Source organism: Equus caballus, chromosome 25, assembly GCF_041296265.1.
Source record: "Equus caballus isolate H_3958 breed thoroughbred chromosome 25, TB-T2T, whole genome shotgun sequence".
Classification (NCBI taxonomy): domain Eukaryota; kingdom Metazoa; phylum Chordata; class Mammalia; order Perissodactyla; family Equidae; genus Equus; species Equus caballus.
This window is the reverse complement of record NC_091708.1, coordinates 37,895,820-37,918,538: the sequence shown is the minus strand read 5'-3', so window position 1 is coordinate 37,918,538 and position 22,719 is coordinate 37,895,820. Positions and strand designations below refer to the sequence as shown.

The following is a 22,719-nucleotide window of genomic DNA, read 5'->3' as shown; positions in this document are numbered from 1 at the left end:
CCAGGTGGGGGGGGTGCAGACGGGGGTGGGAGGCCCCCCTGTGACCTTGGCACAGAATCACCCTGCCACACAGGTGGCCTTGAGGCGGCAGCACCAAGGCAAAAGCCAGCCCTTCTCCAGCTCCCCCTGGAGGCAGACGGGCTGGTGGATTTGCCCCCTGACCTGCAAAGCTTCATTAAGGCCCGGAGTATCAAGGTGCCCGGGGCAAGACTGGACCCTCCGGCCTTCAGCATCCTGATTCCTATTCATTTGTCTTCACTGAGCTTCTGCCCTTACCTCACATTATTCTTTTAACAAGCCTGGGAAGAGGGGGCTGGCTCATAGAGAATGTTCAATAAATGTTGGTGGAGGCATCGTTACACCCACTTTACAGACAAAAAAATGGAGGCTCACAAGGGTGGGGCAGCTGTCCTGAAAAGGGGCAGACCCGGAACTCAAATCCGGATCTGTCTGACTCCCAGTGCCCCTGCCCTTCGTCTGCTCATCCCTCCCACCTGAGTGGGAGCCGGGACAGGTGAGAGGAAAACAGGAGCTAAGGGGGATCCCATACTCACCTGCCCCTGACCTCAATGTGGTGGGTGGAGAAGGCAGAAGCTGGGAAGAATCGTTCACTCGTTCGTTTATTCATTCGACCATTTCACTCATTAAACAAATATTTATTGAGCTCCTGCTATGTGCCAGGAACTACTCCAGGCACTGGGGGAACAGCAGTGAATGAAGCCGGCATCCCAGCGGGAAAAACAGATGTCAAACAGAACAAATGAGAAGTGTAGAGTGAGCCGGGGGGTGATGGGGTGGTAAGGCTGGGGAGAGCTGTGGGCATGGCGGGCGCAGGGGTTAACAGGGAGTCGAGGGCGGCCTCCCTGGGATGGAAGAGCCACCTCAAGGAGGGAGGGAGGAGGAAGGCCTGGGCAGAGGGAACAGAGGCTAGTGTGGCTGGAGCGGAGGCAGAGGTCAGAGGTCAGTGATAGGAGTGGAGTTGGGGGCGGGGTGGCCTTGGAGGGCTGAGCAGACGGGACAGGCACCCTCTGGCTGCTGAGCAGAGAAGAGGGGAGGGGACGCGGGCCAAAGTGGGGAGATGCCACAAGGAGGCTTTTGCCCTCATCCAGGCGAGAGGCGGTGGTGGCGTGGTCCAGGGTGGAGGCAGAGCAGGGAGAGAAGCAGTTTAGTGTGACAGAGTTTGGTTTCCTGGTGGCTTGGGTGTGGAGTGTGAGAAAAAGCAAAGTCAAGGATGAGGTTGGGGCCTGAGTGCGGGCTGAGCACCTGCCGTGAGCTGGGCCAGGTCACGGCACCCACATGCTAGTGTAGACGGGAAACAAACAAACACCAAATGAAACGTGAGAGACCGAGACGTGCTGGGAAGGAGGACAGAGGGCCAGGCGGCTCTGACGGGCCGGCGGGGATGGCATCTTAAGGTGGTGACTCTGCAGCAGAAGGAAATGCAGGCCACGCTGGATGTTCTCAGGCCAGAGCACTCAGGGAGGAGGAACGGGAGGAGCCACAGGCCGCGTCCTGGACAGTGAGGAGGTCGTGGGGCTCAGGCGAGTGGACATAGGAGCGGACATAGAAGGAGAGGCCAGCAAGGCCACAGGGTCGGACCGGGCAGAGCCTCGAAGGCGTGCTCAGGGCCTTTGGGTCTGGAATATTCAAAGCCCAGGGAGCAAGGACACCTCCTGATTCCCCAGCCCTGACTTGGAACCCGACCCTGGGCCCAATTGTCAACCCTGCCTTGCGAAGGAGGTGCTGTCACTGTGCCCAGTCCACAGATGGTGAAACTGAGGCCCGGAATGGAAAGTGGCCTGCCCAAGGTCACACCGCTGGTACACAGTAGCACAGGTGTGCTCCCAGGCCGAAGCTCTTTCTTCCCCCCGCCACGTGCCCTCCCGCCCCCAGCAGCTGCAAAGGGAGCCCCCTAGCTGCTGGGCAGGGGAGTAAATGGCCAGGCTGGCAGGGCCCTCGTCTGCGGCAGCTGGAGCCATGTCCACGCAGGTGGGGGCTTTAGGGTTTTAGAGAGGCCAGGCCTGATTCACACGTGGGGACCCCCAGCACAGGCAGGACCCCCACGGGCATCTGGAAATGCTGAGGCTGTGCAGTCACCTGGCAGGGGGTGGGGCACTGGACAGGAGGAATGGACAGCTGCTGAGAAAGGAACCGGGGTCTGGAGAGCACTGGGCCGGGTGGAGGCCGTGGGCTCTGGGAGCGGCCGAGGCCCCAGGAGGGGATGCCAGGCTGAGGAAGCGGGCGAGGGAGGGCCGAGGCCAGACAATCCGGTCCCCATCCTCCCCGAGAGTCCCGGCTGAGAGACTTCGGCCAGCCGGCTGCCCACGTCCCCCAGGCTCCGTCTGCTCCGTCTGCATATTTGTGGTTCTAGCCTCCCAGGAGCGTGGGGAGGTTGCAATGAGCTGATGCCTCCCAGGCCGGCCCGGCACAGCCCTCGGTGAGCAGTAGCTGACAGTGCCCGTCTACTCATCAGCACCACCGTCGTCCTCGTTATTGAGAACGGGCAGTTGTGGAAGGAGGACCAGCCTTTTCTGGGATCCGTGCCCAGGAGGTAGCCCCACATCTGGAAGGGAAATGACTCTCGTCTGAGCCTCATCCATGCCAGGCACAGTGCTCCCCTCTTGCTCAGTCTTCACAAGAACCCTTTGAGGGAGAAATTTTGAATCCGATTTTACATAAGGAAAATCTGAGGGCCAGAGAGGGTATGTACCCTGCCCAAAGTCACACAGCATGTAAGGGGCAGGGCTGGGATTTGAATTTGTGTTTACTTGACTCAGGGCCTGTGCCTTTCGCCTGTGGCCTCATGTGGTAGAGACGTGCGTGGAAGGTGGGGGAGGTTAGAAAGTCCAGCCTGCCTCATCCCCTCACTTGCTGTGTGTCCTTGGGCCCTCCTGCCCCTCTCTGGGCCCTGGCTTCTCTACCAGGAGAGGGTCAGATCCTCTCCGGGCCCCTTCCCTCTGACCGGGGGGCTCTAGGAATGTTTCCCCGGGGTGGGGGGTGGTGCCCACCTTCACCTGTACCCCAGCTGACTCTGCCACATGGGACCCACCCTGTCCCATTATGACTCCGGGTCCCATGGCCCCAGTGGGTGGTGAAACCGGAAAGGGGAGGGGTCAGGGTGGCTGCCGAGAGAGGTGCCAGAGTGGTGGGTGGGTGGCCTGGATTGATCTCACCCCCAGGATGGGCATTTTCTGGCCTGAGCTCTAGGTGGCCACGTGGACCATAGGTGAGTGGTGGGAAACGAGGCTGGAGGGCGGTGAGGGCGTGAGAGCCAGCTGAGGAGCCTGGTCTTTCTCCTTCAGGCACTGGGGAGCCATGGTAGGCTTCTGAGCAAGGGAGTGAGGTTGGATGCACATTTCAGAGAGAACCCACTGGGAGGGCTCTCTCTCTCCAGAGAGAGCAGCTGTGAGGAGGGCCCAACTCGAGGGGCTTTGACACATGAGTGAATAAAACAAAAGTCCTGGTTCTCACTGAGCCGACGTTCTAGCAGGGGAGATCGAACATACACATAAGACATGAGTAAAGTCTAGATAGTGCTAGGTAAGAACTGTGGAGCAAAGAGAAAGAGAGCAGGATAGGGGAGGTGGGGACAGGCTGCAGGACTACACACGGTGTCAGGATGGGCCTCGGCAAAGAGGTGAGAGTCCAGCCTAGATGTGAAGGAGGTAAGGAGGGAGCCAGGCAGATACCTTAGGAAGATTCTTCCAGACAGAGGAAAAGGCAGGTGCAAAGGTCCTGAGGCAGGAGCCTGCCCCAGCAGATGTTCGAGGAGCAGGAAGAAGGCCCATGTGGCTGGAAGAGCTGCTGAGGGAGACTGGGACAGACAGGTGGCAGGTGGCAGTGCCTGTTGGACTTTGGGCCCGTAGAGAAATGGTGGTGAAACCCAGGGTGGCGCTGAGGAGTCTGTGAATCAGTGCATGTCAGGCATTTAGTGCAAATCAGTACGTAGTAATTGCTCAATTAATAGGAGTTAAGATTATCGCTGCTATAATGAGATGACTTCTAACCCTTTTTCAGGGGAGTAGGGGTGCCTTAGGGTCTCCCCACTGTGAGCAGGAGCTGATTTGAGCGATGCAACCTGTCCCCCGTTGGGCTGGGGGCTGCTTTCTCTCTCAGGCTCTCTCAAGAATTTTCCAGGGCCTCGCAGGGGCCTCAGGAAGTTTGGGGAGTGAGGGGTGGGGCCACCGTCATAATGGCATTAAATCAGACCCCAGCTCCAGAAGAAATCGCACCAAGAAGTTGTTAATACCTTTATTATGGGCTGAAATGTATTCACGATATTAGAAGACATCCCGTTTCTGCCCCCTGTGTCACATCTGAGATGTAGCGTAGATAAATGATATATCACCGCACGAGATCTACCGAAACCATTAGTAACCATGACATTTTGACGTCAGATTTTAAAAAATTCCTAAGTAATCTTTTTGATTTATGAAATGCTGTCTGGGTTCATCGAGAGAGATCTCAGATTTATCACCGCCTGGTTAGAATTATTAATGATTTTCAATTTGTAAATCTGAAGTCGAGAAAGTCTGTGGGCTCTGGGTGAAAACTCCCGCCCAGGAAGGCCCGGCCTGTCCTCCAGCCGGAGTTCAGCCCCAGAGAGAGGGTTCTTGTTGCCAGCATTCCCGACACTTGACACTGTCTCCCAGCAAACCCTGTCTGTCTGCAGCATGCAAGACGGTGGGGGGATCAGCTACAGGACCTGCTCTGGGCAGAAGTACCAGCCCCACTTCATAGAGGGGATGTCCACTCCACTCCACCCCCCCCCCCCCCCACCTCGGGCCTGGAAAGCTTCTCCAGCCGACTAGGGCAGAGATGGTCAGGAAGGACACAGCCCAGGGCAGCAGACAGCCCCTACCTACTTGGGTCTGGTTCAGGCCTCAACTCAGCTGCAGGCCTCTGACACCACCAAAGAGCCAGGACCAGCCCCTCTTTGCCCAAGGCTGTGGCCACATAAGCTGCATTTGCTGCAGACCACCCCCACCCGCATCCCCCACCCCTGCCCGGACACTTCTCTGTCTCATCCAGGGACATTCCTAACTCAGGCCTCATTCCGACCTCGCCATTTCTCTCCTAGACCAAAGAGGTCTCCCAGCCTCCATTCTCACCTCGCTGGTCCACCCTCCCCGGACTGTCTATGGCCTCCTGACTGTGCCGCTCCCTGCCTACACCCTCTGTGGCTCCCACAGGCCTCGAGAAGAAGGTGAGCTTCCTGCCCAGCCGCCATGGAGGCCCGAAGGCCCGGGACTGCATGAGGCCGTGCAGGGAGCCACCGCAGGACAGAGCCAGACGCAGACTCCCCCTCCCAGGCCTGATCCTCAGGACCATCCAGTTTCCTGTGCCGGACTCAGAGCCTGGCTCCAGAACCACCCGCCTGCCTGGGCAGGAAGGAGGGCCCTGTGGGGTGCGGGTCACTGGGGAGCAAGGCTCACCCACCACTCGCTGGGGCTCCAGGCTCTGCTCTCTCACCTCTGCAGCCCAGGCGTGGGCAGGGTGATCCGCCACGTAGCCGCTCTGAGCCTCAGTGTCCTGATCCGTAAAGAAGCAACAATAGAAGGCCCGATCCCCGGAGTTTCTATGGAATTTAAGTTGCCCTCGCAGGGGCCAAGCTGGGAGCCAACGCACGGGAGATCCCGGAACGCCGAGCTGCTGTCAGCACCACGATGACAGGTGTGTCCTGGGCTAGGGCTTGTGGGGAGGCCGTGTTGACAAGTTTCCTCCGGCGCTGGGTTCAAGTCCTCGACACACTGTTTACTGGCCCATGACCTTGGCCTCTCTGGGCCTCAGTTTCCCCAATGCCAGGGCCTATTTCTCCCACAGCCCCTTCGTGCCCGGCTGCCCCACTCCCGCCCCCGTCTGTGAGGACATGAGTTCAATTCGGAAGTGACTTGGCAGCAAATGCCCCTCTGATAACCCACCCTGGCCCCAGACTCCGGAGGAAACGAGGTCCTGACACAGACGAATAGAAATTGGCCACACTTTGTTTTCTTGATCCACAATTCACGGGGAGAATTGAGACAACGTCTCTGTGGTTTCATAGGCTGGAAAGCGAGTTTGCAACCCCTGCAGGGAGAAGTAGCAGCCGGCTTTCCCTCTGGTGCCTGGGGGTCCAGGGCAGCGACGAGGTGGGAAAGTGAAAGGACGAGAGCAGTGAGACAAAGGGACGAGCCCACTGGACCAACTGGACCAACGTGGAGACGCAGACCAGGGGGACCCAGGCAGGGCAGACCAAGCGCCTGGGAAGCGGTCTTTCAGCTGGGGGGCAATGAGGAGGGAGCCCACAGAGAGGGGCCGGGCTGCCCAGTGCCCAGGGCTTGGCTCCCAGCAAGCAGTTATGGAATGAATGCATCATGAATGAATGAACCAATGTAGGTTGCATGCCACCTAAATGCCAGGCTTTCTCCCATCCATGATTTCACACAATCCTCCCAATACCCCTGTGAGGGAAACATCATTCTTCCCATTTCGCAGATGAGGAAACTGAGGCTCAGAGGGGCCCACGTCTAGCTGAGGTTATGCACCCCTGGCAGGAAGGTGCTATGGTTAGCCCACTTCATAGGCGAGGAAACCGAGGCCTGGAAAGGCGGACGGGCCTGCCTAGGATTCCACCGGGCGCCGATGCCTGAGCCCCCTCCCGTTTTGCTCGAGCGCTCTGAGTACACAGGCTGCATCACTCTGGGGTCCTTAGACCCTGCTGGGGGCCACTGTGGTCAGCATCGTCCCTCACTCTGGGTGAAGGAGGAAGTACCACAAACTTTCAGGCTTAACACCACTGAAATGGGTCCTCTCTGCGTTCCGGAGTCTCAGAGTCTGAAATCAAGGCATTGGCGGGAGTGGTTTCTCCCAGAGCTTCTGAGGGAGAGTCTGTTCCAGGCCTTTTCCGAGCTTCTCTTGGTTGCTGGCGATCCGTGGCGTCCCTCGGTTTGTAGACACGTCACTCCGCTCCCTGCCCTGGGCTTCACACGGCCTTCTCCCTGCATGTGTCTCTGCTTTCTCCCCTTACAGGACACCAGTCATCAGATCGGAACCGCCCTAAGCCAGTATGACCTCAGTGTAGCTGGATTTCACCCGCAAAGACCCTATTTCCAAAGAAGGCCACACTCCCAGGTTTTGGGGATGAGGACTTCGTCCTATCTTCTAGGGGGACCCAATTCAACCCGTAACACAAGCCTCAGAGGTTCCATCTGCTCTACTGAAATGTCAGTGACGCCGGGGCAAGGGGCTGGGTTTATTTTCGTCTCTGCTGCATCCACAGGGCCTAGAACAAGGGCCTGACACACAGTAGGTGCTCAGAAAATATTGTGGAGGAAGCAAATACATCTCGAAGGTCTCCTAGCTCCCAGGACAGGAGGACACCCAGACGCCCTTACACAAGCCCCGTGATGCCCCTGAGGGCCAGGCAACACACAGCCACACCAGACACACATGCCACCGACACACAGCCGCCCCCTGCATTCACACCAGTGCAACACAGGGGAAGGGGCCCACGTGACACCCGCTCGGAAACACACGTCACCGTGCACGCAGGGACATGCACGCGACGAAGCACACTCGCGGGCTTAGCAAAGACCTCGAGAGGCCCCCTCCTGCCGGCGGCGGGCTGCCCGGCGGCGTTAGGGCGTCAGACATCTATTTTGCTTTTGCGGCCCACCAGGGGCTGGGAGACAATACTCTGGGAGTCCTTATTTTATCTTGCATTCATCGCTGAATGCTTCAAAACCCAAATTTTGTTATAATGGGCGAATTAAGCAACTGTTTCCAGTGGAGCAGGCGCCAGCGGGCCAGGCGGGCGGAGTGGGGGTGGGGAGAGGGCCGGGGGCTCTGAACAGCAGTGGGCTCATCTGTCTGTTTGGATGAGACGCAGGAGCAAAACTCCTCCTGTGGTTACAGACGCTTCCGCTGAGGAGGGGCCTGGATTGGGCGCCCCGGCCGCTCTGAATCAGGAGTGCTCATTAATGAGTGCCGACTGTATGCAAGACCCTGGGCTCAGCGATGCACAGGCAAGGCCTCCTCCAGTCCTCGTACAGCCCTCTGAGGGACCATCCCAGTTTACAGACGGGGAAGCTGAGGCTCGGAGAGGGGAAGGGTGCCCAGATTATTGTGTTGGGGCGGGACTCCAAAGGCTAAACTCCTCTCCCCCAATCCCACCGCCAGCACCTGGCTGGGCACCCCCACCGCAGGCTGCAGTGATGGGAGGGGAACGTGGCTTCCTGGGACGAGCCCCACAAGCCTGTGTTAGAATCCCCTCTTCCCATGGCCAGCGTTTACTGAGCCGCCGTTTACCCTGGACCACCCACTCTGGGCATCCTGCAGGTGAAGCCAGAAAGCCCAACTGATCTGAACACTGGTCTCAGGCATCCATGACCCACCATAGACACATTTACATGCATCTTAAACTTCCAGAGACTCCCTCCTGCTCCCCTGGTCCTCACCACCCTGGGAGGGAGACCAGGTCGGCATCCGTGACCCCTTGCCACCACTGAGGCTCAGAGATGTGATATGGGCTGGTTAGGCTCACCAGCTTGGAATTGGGCATACCAGGATCCATCCTGGCTGTGGGAACTTGGACAAGAAGCTCCCCTTCTCTGAGCATGATTTTCTTATCTGCAAAATGGGGCTAGTGAGTCCAAAGGAGATGACTTTCACCGCTTAGCCTGGACTTGGCCGTAAGAAATCATCACTATGTCACTGGAGGCTGTTATTTCTCTTCTTGTCATTAGAGGAAACTTTCCCAGAGTTTGCCAGCAAATCGACATCTTGGAAGATATTCCCATCCAGGTCAGGTTGAGGCCAAGGAGGACCCAGCAAAATACAGTCAATAATTTGGGGTGAATGTGCTCCCAGGATGACAAATGTGCTGAGCTGAGCCCGTGGGGACAGTCTGTGGGGGCTCGTGGCTCTGATAGCCCCACTTCCACCTGACTCCGTGCCGCTACACGGCAAGGCTGCCTGAAAGGGACACAAAGCAGGCTGGTCTGGCCTCTTAGGGGAGATTCGGGTGTTTCTCTCAAAATTATCCATTCACACGCCCTCTGACTGAGCAACTCCGCTTCTACAGATTTATCCTCTAGAAATGATCAGAAGTGTCGTCGTGATTTATGTTCAAGGAAGTGCATGGAGCCCTGTAGGTAAAGGCCAGCAGTGGGAGATGAGGCACGATCCACGGAAGAAATAATGGATAAACTGGACTCCATTAAAATTAAAAACTGCTGCTCTGTCAAAGACAGTGTCGAGGGAATGAGAGGACAAGCTACAGACTGGGAGAAAACGTTTGCAAATGATATGCTGATGAAGGACTATTATTCAAAATATACAAAGAATCCTTATAATCCAACAATAAGAAAACAAACAACCTGATTAAAAAATGGGCAAAATACCTGAACAGACATCCCCCCCAAAGAAGACATACAGATGACAAATAAGCATGTGAAAAGTTGTTCAACGTCATTTGTCATTAGGGAATTGCAAATTAAAACAATAATGAGACACCACTACACACCCATTAGAATGGCCAAAATCCAGAACACTGATGGTGCCGAGTGCGGACGAGGATGCGGAGCAAGAAGAGCCCTCGTCCATCGCAGGTGGGAACACAAAGTGGTATGGCTGCTTTTGGAACAGAGTTTGGCAGTTTCTTATAAAACTAAACACCTTCCTACCGAATGACGCAGCAATCTCATTCCTTTACCCAAAGGAGGTGAAAACTCATGTCCACACAAAAACCTGCACACAGATGTTTACAGCAGCTTTAGTCATAACTGCCAAAGCTTGGAATCAACCAAGATGTCCTTCCGTAGGTGAAGGATAAACAAGCTGTGGTGCATCCAGACAGTGGGAGGTCATTCAGCGCTGAAAAGAAATGAGGTCTCAAGCCATGAGGAGATGTGGAGGAATCTTAATGCACGTTACTAAGGGAAAGAAGCCAATCTGAAAAGGCTACATACTGTGTGATTCCAACTATATGACATTCTAGAAAAGGCAGAACTATGGAGACAATGAAAGAATCTGTCATTGCCAGGGGTTAGGGAGGAGAGAGGGTCAAATATGCAGAGCACAGAGGATTTTTAGGGCAGTGAAATATTCTGTGGTAGACACACGTCATTACACATTTGTCCAAACCCACAGAATGTCCAACACCAAGAGTGAACCCTAATGTAACCTATGCACTTTAGGGGATAATGATGCATCAACGTAGGTTCATCGATTGCAACAAAAGTACCACCGTGGTGGGGGAGGTTGTGTGTGTATTGGGGCGAGGGGGTGCGTGGGAACTCTCAGTACTTTTCACTCAATTTTGCTATAAAAACTTCTCTGAACAAATTAAAGTCATTAAGTATTTTTAAAAGCCAGGAGGAAGAAAAAGGGAAGGAGAGAAGAAAGGGAGGAGGGGAGAAAAGGGAGGGCTGCCTGACTTCACAGTCCTGGAGAGAGGACCTTGCTTCTCAGAGGGTGGCACCTCACCTGCATGGGACTCTGTCGGGAAAGGCCAGACCTCTGGGCATGGCTCAGATGGAGAAAGTGTAGACAAAGAGAAATTTGGAGTTTCAATATGGAGAGATCTGGCAGGAGGGAGTGGGAGCCTGAACATGTTTTGTGTGTGTGAGGAAGATTGGCCCTGAGGCCAGCCCCAAGGCCAAGTGGTTAAATTCACAAGCTCCTCTTCAGCAGCCCAGGGTTTCACCAGTTCAGATCCTGGGCGTGGACATAGTACTGCTCATCAAGCCATGCTGAGGTGGCGTCCCACACAGCAGAACTAGGAGGACCCACAACTAGAGTATACAACTATGCACTGAGGGGCCTTTGGAGAGAAGAAAAACTAAAACAAAAGATTGGCAACAGATGTTAGCTCAGGGCCAATCTTCAAAAAAAAAAAAAGAAAGGATTGGCCCTGAGCTAACATCTGTTGCCAATCTTCCTCTTTGTGCTTGAGGAAGATGGTCCCTGAGCTAACATCTGTGCCAGTCTTCCTCTATTTTATATGGGATGCCACCACAGTGTGGCTTGACAAATGATGCTAGGTCGGTGCCCAGGATCCGAACCTGCAAACCCTGCCCGCCAAAGCAGAACACACGAACTTAACCACTACCCTACCGGGCAGGCCTCCAGGAGCCTGAGCATTTTGGTGAAGAAAATTATAAAACTTTATTGAAAGACATTAAAGAAGATCTAAATAAATGAAGACAGAAACCTGGTTCATGGATTAAAAGACTCAATATTTTAAAGATATCAATTCTAGTGTGATCCAAATCAAAATCCCAACAGAATACCTTTTATGGCACTTGACAAGCTGACTCTGAAATTTATACAGAAATATAAAGGGCCAAGATTGGCCAAAATATTCCTGAAGAAGAACGAGGTAAGAGAACTTGCTTTATCAGATATCAAGACCAATTCTAAAGCTCCAGTAGTTAAGCCAGTGTGGTCTTAGCACAGAGACAGACATATAGTTCAATAGCCACGCAAGCCCAGAAACAGAACCACACACACACGTGGACACGATGTGTGACAGAGATGACACTGTAGATCACTGGAGAAAGGATGAGCTTTCCAATGAATGGTGTGGGCACAATTGGACCCCTACCTCACACCATACCCAAAAAGCAGTAACCAAAAAGGAAAAAAATTTGCTTAAGTATTAATTAAAATTAAGTATTGCACTCCTGTTGATTAAAACACCCTTCAAATCAATAGGGAAAAGACTAACCACATACGAAAATAGATAAACAGTTTCAACAGATGCTTCACAGAAGAGAAAACTCAGATAACCAATAAACATGTGAAAAGATGCTCAACCTCATTAGTAATCATGGAAATTCAAATTAAAATCAAATTGCGTATCATCATCTAACTACCAGGTTGGGAAAAAAATTTTTAATCCCAAATGTTGACAGATATGTGGGAGTATAAATTGGTACAACCACTTTGGAAAACAAACCCTCTGGCCTGTCCCAGTAAACTTTAAGAGGAGCCTATACTCCTTGCCTGCAATTCCCCTCTGGAGGAACACTTGCAGGTGTGTACCAGAGGCTGCGGAGCAGCAATGTTCCCAGGGGGCCTTGTGACCTTCCTGTGCCTCCACTTCCCCGGCTAGGCCAGGTGAGTTCATCTCTGATGTCCCTCCTGAGCCAGTGCTCAGGGGGAGCAGCTGATTCTCCACCACCAAGGGTTCTTCCTTCTGTAAGAGGCTCCCCCAGGCTCCCCCAAATCCTTGCCTCCCTCGACCCCACACCTTGGAGCAACACAACTCCACTGCTCTGTTTTGCAAACTTTACTTCCTCTCTCAAGGAGGTTAGAGACCTCAGACCTAGACCCAAAGGCTGCTGTCTTTCCTCTTGACCTCTGCCTCCTCCTCTATACAACCAGGCAGCGACAGTGCACATCCCGTAGGTGTTTGGGAGGCTGCAGTGAGCTGGACTCAGCAGGACCTGGGCAGGGAGTGGGCTGGGGGCTCCACTGTGGGGAGTCACTCCCCCTCCTCAGGATGCGCCCCTCCCTTCTGCAGTACCTGGACCTCCGCTTCCCTCATGGTCCCCCATCCAGGCTGTGCCTTTCTCCTGGTCTGATTCAACTCATCTTTGCAGAAGCCCTTTCGTACCTCCAGCCCGTAAATGATCTCTCCCTTCCCTGAGCTCCTTCTGGTCTATCGGCACAGCAGCAAGTATTTCCAAGAGCTCACCATACAGGAGGCATCATTTTTGGTGTTGGGGGAGCTGGGAGCAGCCCCAGCTCTGGGTGGAGAGGTGGCTCAGGCAGGTGCGTGGGAGGAAAAGGGTGGGGAGAACACCCTGTAAGCGGCCCATTCTCACTAACCAGCACAGTGCCTGCTAAATAGCAGGTGCTCAATAAATAATGGTTGAATGTTGAACCAAACAACTGAGATGCATTCAGACTGCGTGCACTCAGGCATCTAGGCTGATGTGTGTGTCTCGGTGGACACACGCTTATAAGCCCACATGCGTGTGCCCATGAACACCGACACGTTAAACCCACCGGGGCACACAGACAGTCCCAATGCATGGGCCCGCTGCAGCCAGCGTCCTCACTCACTTGAATGCTGCCACCCGCACAAAGCTCATTTATTTTGATTTATGAATATTACGAAAATAAACCTGAGCGTCTTCTTGGGGATTCTGTGATCCTGACACGGGTCTCCACGATATTGCTTTTCGCTCCCGGTTACCTGAAATTAGCAGAGTAATTCGGAATCTGCATCTTTATTTAAAAGAAAAAACTGTAGATGCAGAATTATAAAAATTTAATATGCTCCCAGGAAAATGAAAAATGAGAGGTTGTGATCTCGTCTAACACTTTCAAATGTGTTTATTAATTCATGTTTTAAATCATAAGTTTCATTCGGTGAAAGCCATGCACAGCAATAAGCCCGTTTTAAAATATTAATGAATAAACAATATTTCTCTATTGAAATATAACATGCTTCTTTGAACAATGGACCACCAGTAATAAATCAAAACCAAGAGAAAATTGCATTTCATATTTAATACAAGTTGAACTCTGCCTTTTTATAAATGATATCTTTTTTGTTTAATTGGCGTCAGTTCAGATCGAGCAGATTGCTAATAAAATTCTGGATTTCCATATTTAATGATGCGTACACTTTCTGCTGAAATTTTACCAGGAAAAAAGAATCAGCCTTTTATTATCTCCTGAGATGGTGGTGAGAGGTGAGGCCGAGGCCTCAGTCTGGTCTTAAGGGCTGGAGGAGAGCAGGCTGGAGCAGGCGGAGTGAAGAGGCGGGGCCAGCCTAGGACCCTCACTCAGCACCTGACACCCCCTGGCCAGCCCTCTGTGGACCGGAAGTAATCATTCCAGCCAGAGGGGCTGGCCACAGGGCACCCCCTTCTGATCTGGGGCACCGAGTAACAATGATAATAAAAAGAGAACCCACCCCACCCCAGGCCGGGCACCATGCGTGCATCAGCTCACTTAATCTTTATGACACCCCTGTGAGGTAGGTAGGAACCAAGTTCCCATTTTACAGATGAGGAAGCTGAGGCTGCAGACAGGAGGTGACATGCCCAAGTTCACATACAGCTGATAAATGGCAGAACTTGACCTGACTGCAGTGCCCCAGCTCTCACAGCACATCACGCTGCTTTGAAGGAGATGCATCAACCTGGCATCAGCAGATCTGGGTTTTATCAACAGTGAGGGAAGTGGGACTTGCACAGGGGGCGTGGCATCAACACAAGCTGGAATTCGAATGCAAATCACAGGGCCAGCGGGACTAATTGGTGATCAGCGGAGCTAGCCTGGGCCTCTTCTGTATGCAAGGCACTTTACCTGTACCAGCTTGCTTGATCCTCCCTACAAGGCTGGGAGGCAGGTGCTTGACAGCTGAGGAAACTGAGGCACAGAGAGGGTACATGACTTGCCCAAGGGCACACAGCCGGTATGAGGTAGAGCCGGATTCAACCCAGGCAGCCTCTCTCAGGAGCCCACATTTGTGAGCGCTAAGCTGAGGGCTCTTCTAGCCATGGGGCCACACCGAACCCCTGGGGCTGGGACTCTCTTGGCTGTGAGGTGCGACTCCCCACAGGGCCCAGGTGGAAGCAGGCTCCGTGCACAGGGCTGAGTGCGTGACAGCTAAGTCATCAGGCTAGGGGATGGAGTCAGGGCTGGGTCCCCAGGCCCAGCAGAGACCGGAGTGCCTGTGACAAAGTAGCCTTCCCGAGGGTGTGCCTGGGGTCCCAGGCTGCCGGGAAGAGGAGCCAATGGCTCAGATGGGGGGTGCTGCCATCCATCCCCTTCTCTGCTCCGTTCCCACCTCAGGGTCACCGACAGTGAGCCAGCTCAGTGTGACAGGAGACACTTTGACAAGACAGGCAGGCACAAAGGGTTAAAAATGTGGGCTCAAGCCTCGGACACACCCAGACCGTATTCTGGCTCTGGCTTTGTGTATTTGGCCAAGTGGCTTCAAAGCAGGGGTGATAATAGAACCTTCCTCACCAGGCTGCTGTGAGGGTGTGGAGAGGGCACCTGGGGAGGCAGAGCGCAGGCATTCACAATGGCATCTCAGACATTTCTGCTGCCAGGCCCCCTGGTCTTTGCACATGCTCTTCCCCTTGTGTGGTCCACCCTTCCCTGAGCCCATGCCCAGCTTACTCCTCGCCTTCCTAACCCTCCTCCTCTGGGTCTCTGCTTGGATGTCCAGCAGGGGATAGAAAGTGCTGCACGAGGAGAAGGGAGGGCCCGGATCCCTCAGAAGACACAGTGGTCTGGGCTCAGCCTTAAAGGACAAGCATTCACCAGGGAGACACAGGACGGATGGATGCTCCAAGAAGACAGAATGAGGAAATTGAGGCTCAGGGAGGTTAAGGCCTTCTCCCAAGGTCACACAGCTGGTGGGAGGCAGAGCCAGGATTCAAATCCACACCAGAAGGCTTACCCCCAGAGTGGGCTGTGTGGGCAGTGGGCTAAGGGGCCAGGGGCCAGAGCTAAGCTGGACAGAGCCTGGGACTTGGAAAGCCACCCACGGGGACATAGGCAGAACTCTGCCATAATAAAGTATGTGTAGGGAAGTGCCCCAAGCCCTGTGTACAGCACTTCCCATGCATCGTGACAGCTACGTTCCTAGTTCTGTTTGCCTCCATTAGGTATGATGCCAGGCCCAGCCCTGTCCTGAGTACATGGGCTCTTCCTGTCCCTTGTCCCCAGCCTTGCGATGCATAGATAGAGAGAGGACCACACACAGTCTGTGATGCACATCCCATACACACCATAGGACACACATACTCCGGTGGCCCACACAACGGAGGCAAATGTGGGAGAGCTACCAGCTCTATCTCCATCGCACTACAAGTGGCTGCTGGAAGGTGTCATAAGGGGCCTTCACAGGGCAAACTCCATCTCTGTGGGAGACCTTGGGCAGGTGGAGTCACCTCTTTAAGCCTCAGATTCCCCATCTAAAAATAGGATAATAGGACCCATCACATCGGGGTCCAGGGTCATCAAATAAGACAATGTATAGAGCTACCCGTTTGGTCTGAGATGGAAGGAGGTGGAGGAGACACTGGAGCGACTTCAGAGTCAAAAAGGAGTGCAGGGAATCATGGTGGCGAACACAGAAGGCATTCCCATCAAGAGCACCATGGACGACCCCACCACCGCACGGTACGCCAAGCTCACGTGCAACTTGAAGGCCCGGAGCACCGTGCACACAAGTGACCCCCAGAATGACTTCACCTTCCTTCGAATTCGTTCCAAGAAAAATGAAATTATGGTTGCACCAGATAAAGACTATTTCCTGATCGTGATTCAGAATCCAACTGAATCAGCGACCCTCTGGGCTCCCAGTGTCATTACTTAATTTAATGCCCCCCAAGAATAATGACGTTAATCATGCCAACCGACTGGCTGGTGGAAATCACCTTAGAGCCCACTCAGACCCATCCAGTGACCAAGGGTGGGCTGCAGCTTCGGCCACCCCACCAAGGTCATCCCCCTGCTGGCCAGTCGCCTCTGAGCTCCCAGGAGAGCCCTCTTTTCTCATGTCCCGGTTTTGGAGCAAGAGCTTGTAAGAAACCCACATCCTGCTTCCTTCTGATCTTCACTTCACTTTGTCACCCTTGGAAAGAGATGTTTTTCTTTAATTAAAAATAACTGAAATGCTTAAAAAAAAAAAAAAGATAATGTACAGAAAATACCTGGCCAAAGGCTGGTCTACAGGAGATGTTCAATAAACTGTGGTGGTCAGCCCAGTGAAGGCCCTGTCTCATGGCACCCACACACATTTTACACCTGAAACATCACCGCATCTGGGAGACTTACCACATCCTCCAGACATGCTGCTCTGGAACACCGTTCCTCCCATACCCACTTGTGGCCAGGGAATGGCACAAGGCTGATGCTCGGTTGGGGGCTATAGGGAAGTTCCAACCTAGTTTGCAAGGCCACCTGGTCTGCTACACTTAGAGGTTCCCACACCACTTGTGTATCTCCACGTGGAAGACCGACGCCTGTCCAACATGAGCAGCTGCTCAGGCACTCGGGCTCCAGACACTTGTGAACAGACGTGTATTCTCACGTAAGCACATGTGCCCTTGTGCATCTAACTGTGTGCGTGGACAGCCCCCTTAGCCTGTGATTGGGTGTTTCAGGTGGTTTTCTGTTATTTCTTTGACCTTGTGAACAGGTTGTGGGACTCTCACTTCTCCAGTCTTGGGGTTCAGAAACCTACCAGTCTTTCCAACACACTCACTAGGCATTTGCTTTCTGAACAAGCACAAGGCTGGGGATCTGGGCCTCTCAAGGGCTGGGGCCTGACCTCATTCGTCTCTGGATCTAGCCCGTAACCCATCGCTTGACCCAGAAAAGGTACCTGATAAAAACCTATCAAATCAACACATTTCACCCAATTTGGAGGGAGACATCAGAACCTTGGGGCCCGTGCCGTGCCCGTTTTATCCGTGAAGTGAGGATGTTTCCACCCTCCCAGGGAGGTACCAAAGAGCAAAGAGAAAACGTGCCAGTGCTTCCTCAACTAGCAGACAGGACAAGAATGGCTTTTTCTCAGGGTTCCCCAGAATAAAGCCTTAGACTCACCTACTTCCCTGAAAGGTTTCTAGTCAATGTGTGACTCTCTGACCAACGCTAGTATATGCTCCCCTCGACAGACGGGCCTGAGATAAAACCTGAGATGGTTCCTAGGAAGTGTGTGTTTCTGGACATTGAAGATGTATTTGTGTGTGCATGTGTGTCAGGTTTCCACAGGATGTTTTTGCAAAACCACATAGCAGAGAAATTGTTTTATGTACAAAGATAAGAAAGCCTGACCCATAAGCTAATGGAATCATGCAAATAACTCCTTAGCCACGGGAGAGGTTCCTCCAGGCAGGCTGAGCCCGAGTGAGGCCGGACAGCTTTGGAGGGCGATCTGTTTCATACAGTTCACTCTCACAGTGTAACTACCTCAAGATTAATGGGGCGGTGGCCCTAGACCTGCTTGGCCTGCCTCTACCAACTGGAATAGTAAACCAGTTGTATTTATCATAGACAATTCGCTGCAACTGATTAACATTAATCTGATTTCCTGTGAGTCAACTTCCTCGAGATATAGCAAACAGGCCTATTACGTGCTCTTGACTTCTTTTATTATAAAGAGTTAGGTATTAGCGACAGATGCGTATGTAAATATGCGGAATTTCTAACATTTTGAATAAAACAAAAACAAGGTTTAATCTAGTTAAAGAATGGTCAGTTGGTCTTACATTTTGTAAGTTCAGAGTTTTAGAAGATATACTAAGAGAAGTTGTGGGGTCTTTTTAAATGGCATCTGAGGCTCCCTCTTTTCAGACAAACTTTTCCTTGTTCTTAACTGGTGTCTCACAGAAGTTATGAAAGTGAAGAAGTGAATGTGGCAAGCCTGGTTATTTTTTAAAACTTACAAAAAAGGTCTTTCCATTAGGTCAGGAGAGTGTGAGCTCCAAGGGCAGAGACCTGGGTTCAAGGTGTGGGCCCCTGCTGTCCTAGGACCACGACCTTGTGGCATTTGCTTAATTTTTATGAGCATCAGTTTCCTACTCTATGAAAATGGGGATAATATTTTCCTTGTGGTGTCCTTAGAGGGTAAGAATCAAGTGCAGACATGTAAGTGTGGTCCAGCAGCCGGCAGGAGCCTGCGTGGAAAGAGCGGGCAATCAGGAGAGGCTGTTCCTTCAGCCGCAGCTTCATCATCCCAAAATCCCTCTCCGACAGGCCACACGTTTACCTGCAGGGCCTGCTTCTGGGCGGGCTTTCTCCTTTTGCCTGCACGGGCTGGTTCAAGTGGCGGAGCAAGAAATTACATCAACATTTAATCATGAAAGCAAAAAGTTTATTCATGTTTGAAACTACATATAACTACCACGAGGAAGACCTTTTCAATCCAGGGTGTAATCCAGTTAGAAAGGAACACGAAACGTTTTTAATACGTTAGAATCACCGCCACAAATTATTTTCATGACTCAATCAGTTTCAGAATCGCATACAATACAAAAAGAGAAAGGAGAGAGGGGGCCCCATTACACAGGGTGAAATATACAGTACTGAATACTGAAATCTGAATGCATCACAATTAGTCGCTGCTTTTTTTTTTTTTTTGCATGGATTAGTAACAAGATGAAGAACATTCAAAATGTTTCTCAGTATTTACAACAGTTTTACTGATCCTGTGTGAATTTAAGAGCCAATGTTTCCACTCTCGGTTTTTTTAAAAGTTGCAAATGCAACCCTGATTTTTCTTTTAAAAGATTACAATGTACATTACATTTTATGAAGGGAAACAAAGAGTTAATTACAAGATGCAAAAAGATAAGAAAGAGACAAACTACAGCGTGAGTATTGTTCAGAGGTAGTAGGTGAGCACTCTAAGCTACAGAACATGTTGAAAGTCTATTGGTTTGGATGAGTTCGCATGAGGTAATAAAGCTGTGTTTTGATTGGTGAGATGTATAAATACTCTTTTGCTACACTATATACAACACTCCAGAGAGCAGGGCCTTTCGTCGATGCCCAGAGGACGTAGCAAACCTTGACAAGTCTGTGCAGCACCCAGCGCACACCGTAAAACCCGGCGGATCGCCTGTTCACCTCTATCAGCAGCGAGTATCTTCATCTCTCGGAACGATCTGGATCCGTAATTTAATTACCAAGCAGACGCTGGGCACTGGTGCTTTCAGAGAGAGAAAAGATGCTACCAGTCTCTGATCTAATTATAACATAAGAGATCGCAACACAAATGTGACGAGGAAGATTCTTAAACACAACCATCATTAACAGAGATCGCCAAACAGCTCCTTTACTCCAACTCCATTAGCGATATGAAAGACAGACAATCAGTCTGCGATGGAAATATGCGAGAAGTTCAATTTAGGTGAGGTGAATCTTTGCATCTGCTTTAACGATTGAGGTTTAGCATACATTGTACTTTTTTTACCCTTAAGGCCAAGTAATTGGCAACTGTGAAACCATTAATGTAAAATATTGATAATAAATTATGATAAAATAGCTACAGGACTGTCAACAATGTTAAATCTTGGCCTAATTGGATAAAGTGCTTTTTTAACATTGTGTGTTTTTATATAAATACAAATGATTATGATTCCTTAAAAAACAGATTTTCCAAGTTCTCTAAGAAGACAAGGTTTTACAGTAAAGCTGTAGATGGTGGGCTACGAAAACGCTTTCCTTTCCTCCTATTGCTCTGAATGCACTTCTCAAGGCATGTCAGCTCGGGGAAAAGCGTCGCCAGAGATTAGTTAGAGGTATCAGAGTGCACACTTCCTGGGCCTTCTGTAGGAGAAGTCACAGAAGATGGAGTTGTCGCGTCCTGCCAGCCTCCATTAGCCTGAAAGGAGAAACAGAGTTCAACGGGTGCACGTCTGCATCTTAATTCTGCTCCCCAATTTAAAACACCCAGATGACAACATGAGAGCAAAGATGCATTAGCAAAATGTATTTTCTAAGCCCACTTTGGCAGGAGTTTGAAGCATGTGTTAAAGCGGGATTAAATGCATGTAAAACAAATCCATCCCACCAAGTAAAGACTTGGCAATAAATCAGCATGCTGAAGGAGGGCTTCAGCTAGTCTCAAGCTGGCACCAAGCTCGGCCTTGGATTTGCCGGTAAAAAGAAAGTGACTCAAAAAAGAAATCTTTTAAGTAGGGAGCAGTGGAGGAGCTCAATGTAATGCCTCTGCAAGACCTTGGGCTCCATGGAGTACAGACTTCAGCCTAGCTTAATCCTCGTTTCCACAGAGAAGTTGCCTGCCCTTTTTCCATACATGCCTGACAGCCAGCCACTATAACCCTTGGAAAATGAAGGCCAGAATTTCCCTCCAAATAGGATCGCCCAGAATGAAAATGCATGACCTGTGGAGGAGCACACACTATTCAAATCTGTATTCCAATTATCTGTAACTGGAGCTCCTACTGGGGATGCTGCCTCCGCGTTCCGCACGCTGCTGGCCCTTCCTGCCTCAGACCTGCATCAGCAATAACAGTACTCAGAAACAAATTTGCCTTATGTCCTGGCCTATAGAGGCAAATGCTGAAATCAATGTCTGATCAGATTTCTGCTATGGCAGACAGCTTGTCGCTACATATTTTTATGTCAGTCAGGAAGAGGGAGGTGCTGGGCTTCTGAGTTGGGGAACACTGAGTGGAAGTGACGGGGCAGGCCTTTCTGGAGAGAAGGCGAGGTGAGCTGGCTGACACCCAGTGCCTGCGGCACAGACTGGCCTTGTGCTGTGCTGCCCCCAGACCCTGACCTCCCACACCAGTGTCAGTACGGGTCATAAGGTTCCCCTGCCTCACTCCCATCATCTGCAACTTCTTTGAGTCCATCCAAAATGTCTTCTTTCAGGCCTGTGGCACTAGGCTGCTGAGAGCTATGTGGGTCCCCCGCCCGGCCTGGAGATGGCTGTCAGACGAGCCGAGCACTGGGCATTTTTCCTTCTCCCAGGTCACTGTTCTTAGAGAACTCCCTGTCTCTGACGGACAGCACGGTTCTGCACAGAGAGCGCCTTTCTGCCCACCAGGATCACGGTTGGGGGGGGGGGGGGAACCAAACAACCCCAGAGAGAGACCAGAGCCAAAGGGAAAAGGATTTTCCAGCCTTGAGGCCTAGCAAACTCAGGTGAGGGGGAGAAAGCTGTGGTGGTCCATTTTCAAAGGCTCGGCTGTGTGGGTTTGGATGGTGACATGCTCGTGTGTGTTTGTGTGGATTCTAAGAAATCCTCTTCTCTATCTAAAAGGAAAGCCGTTTTCACCCCTCAGGTAGGAAAATCTACTTAGCAAAAGAAAACTCTTATGCAGATAACAAGTCTAAAGATATTCCATCTGAAGTAAACATCATTCCTCTTTTATCCAAATTTATAAACAACAAATGTATAATATTTTTACCCAGCGTGGCAGCTGGAAGAGAGGTTGTCAGCAAGCATTCTTTTTTTCAAAATAAATTAATCCTTCCTCTGGTGGTTTGAGATTATGCACTGTATTATACAACAGCGCCTTATCAAGCCTCATCAGTGAAGATGGAATTCATGTCTGTAAAGTGCTGCAGGCAATCACAGTTTCATATTTTATCATGTTGATAAGGATAGCGCACATTCTCTGAAGCATTTCAAAACACTTAAATGAAAAAGGAGAAATGCAACTAAAAGCCTTTTTATATGGTTTGTTGTGGGTTATTATGAGTTATTTATAAACCCAAAAAGAAAGATTTGACATTTCAAATGTAAAAGATTTGAGTATTTAATGGTCCTTTTTTCCCTTCACAATTGAACATCCTCAATCACTTTTTAAATCATTAATATTTACTCTCATAGCAAGCCAAGGCCCTAAAAATGGAGAATTTTGTCCATTTTCTTCCAGACCCAACTGCCATGCGTCAGGCGGCTCATTTCCTCCTGAAGTCTGGACCCCAGATTCTGTCCACCACTCTTCCCAGCTCCACCCTGGTGACCCAATTCTCCCCCAATCCTTTCAGGAACTGTGTGTTTTGCCATTTTCCATCCATGTCAGGGTGGGGGGAAAAGTAAAGTTTTGGTGAATTGGTTACAAAAGTTAAAGTCATTTTCTCCATAATTAAAAATGGAGAGGGCATAAAAATGCCGAACATATCTCGCACCCACACTGACAACACAGCAAGCTGCTCTTAAGGACAGAATTCTTTGTTTTGCTTGGTTTGTTGATCTGTCCGGGGCCCTCCCAGGCTGTC

General features: G+C 51.3%; 1 protein-coding gene, 1 long non-coding RNA gene and 1 pseudogene across 5 annotated transcripts in view; 2 read left to right on the top strand and 1 right to left on the bottom strand.

Moving 5' to 3' along the window:
• The first annotated feature begins 3,086 nt into the window (after positions 1-3,086).
• Positions 3,087-6,392, top strand: LOC102149183 (uncharacterized). 2 transcript variants are annotated; one of them, XR_289522.4, is made up of 4 exons: positions 3,094-3,226; positions 5,081-5,206; positions 5,481-5,673; positions 6,044-6,392. It is a non-coding gene; the product is annotated as an uncharacterized lncRNA (long non-coding RNA). The 2 variants fall into 2 exon arrangements; XR_289523.4 differs by lacking the exon at positions 5,081-5,206 and having other exon boundaries at positions 3,087-3,226.
• Positions 6,393-14,415: 8,023 nt separating this feature from the next.
• LOC111770597 (dynein light chain roadblock-type 1 pseudogene) lies at positions 14,416-16,813 on the top strand (annotated as a pseudogene).
• A 2,000-nt stretch (positions 16,814-18,813) lies between these two features.
• PBX3 (PBX homeobox 3) overlaps positions 18,814-22,719 on the bottom strand; it is a 204,971-nt gene continuing 201,065 nt past the window's right edge. For all 3 annotated transcript variants that reach the window (XM_023628884.2, XM_023628885.2, XM_070251822.1), the window contains one exon: positions 18,814-20,347. In XM_023628884.2, coding sequence (XP_023484652.1) covers positions 20,255-20,347 — 93 coding nt within the window. In that variant the 3' untranslated portion in view covers positions 18,814-20,254. The remainder of the gene's footprint in view (positions 20,348-22,719) is intronic.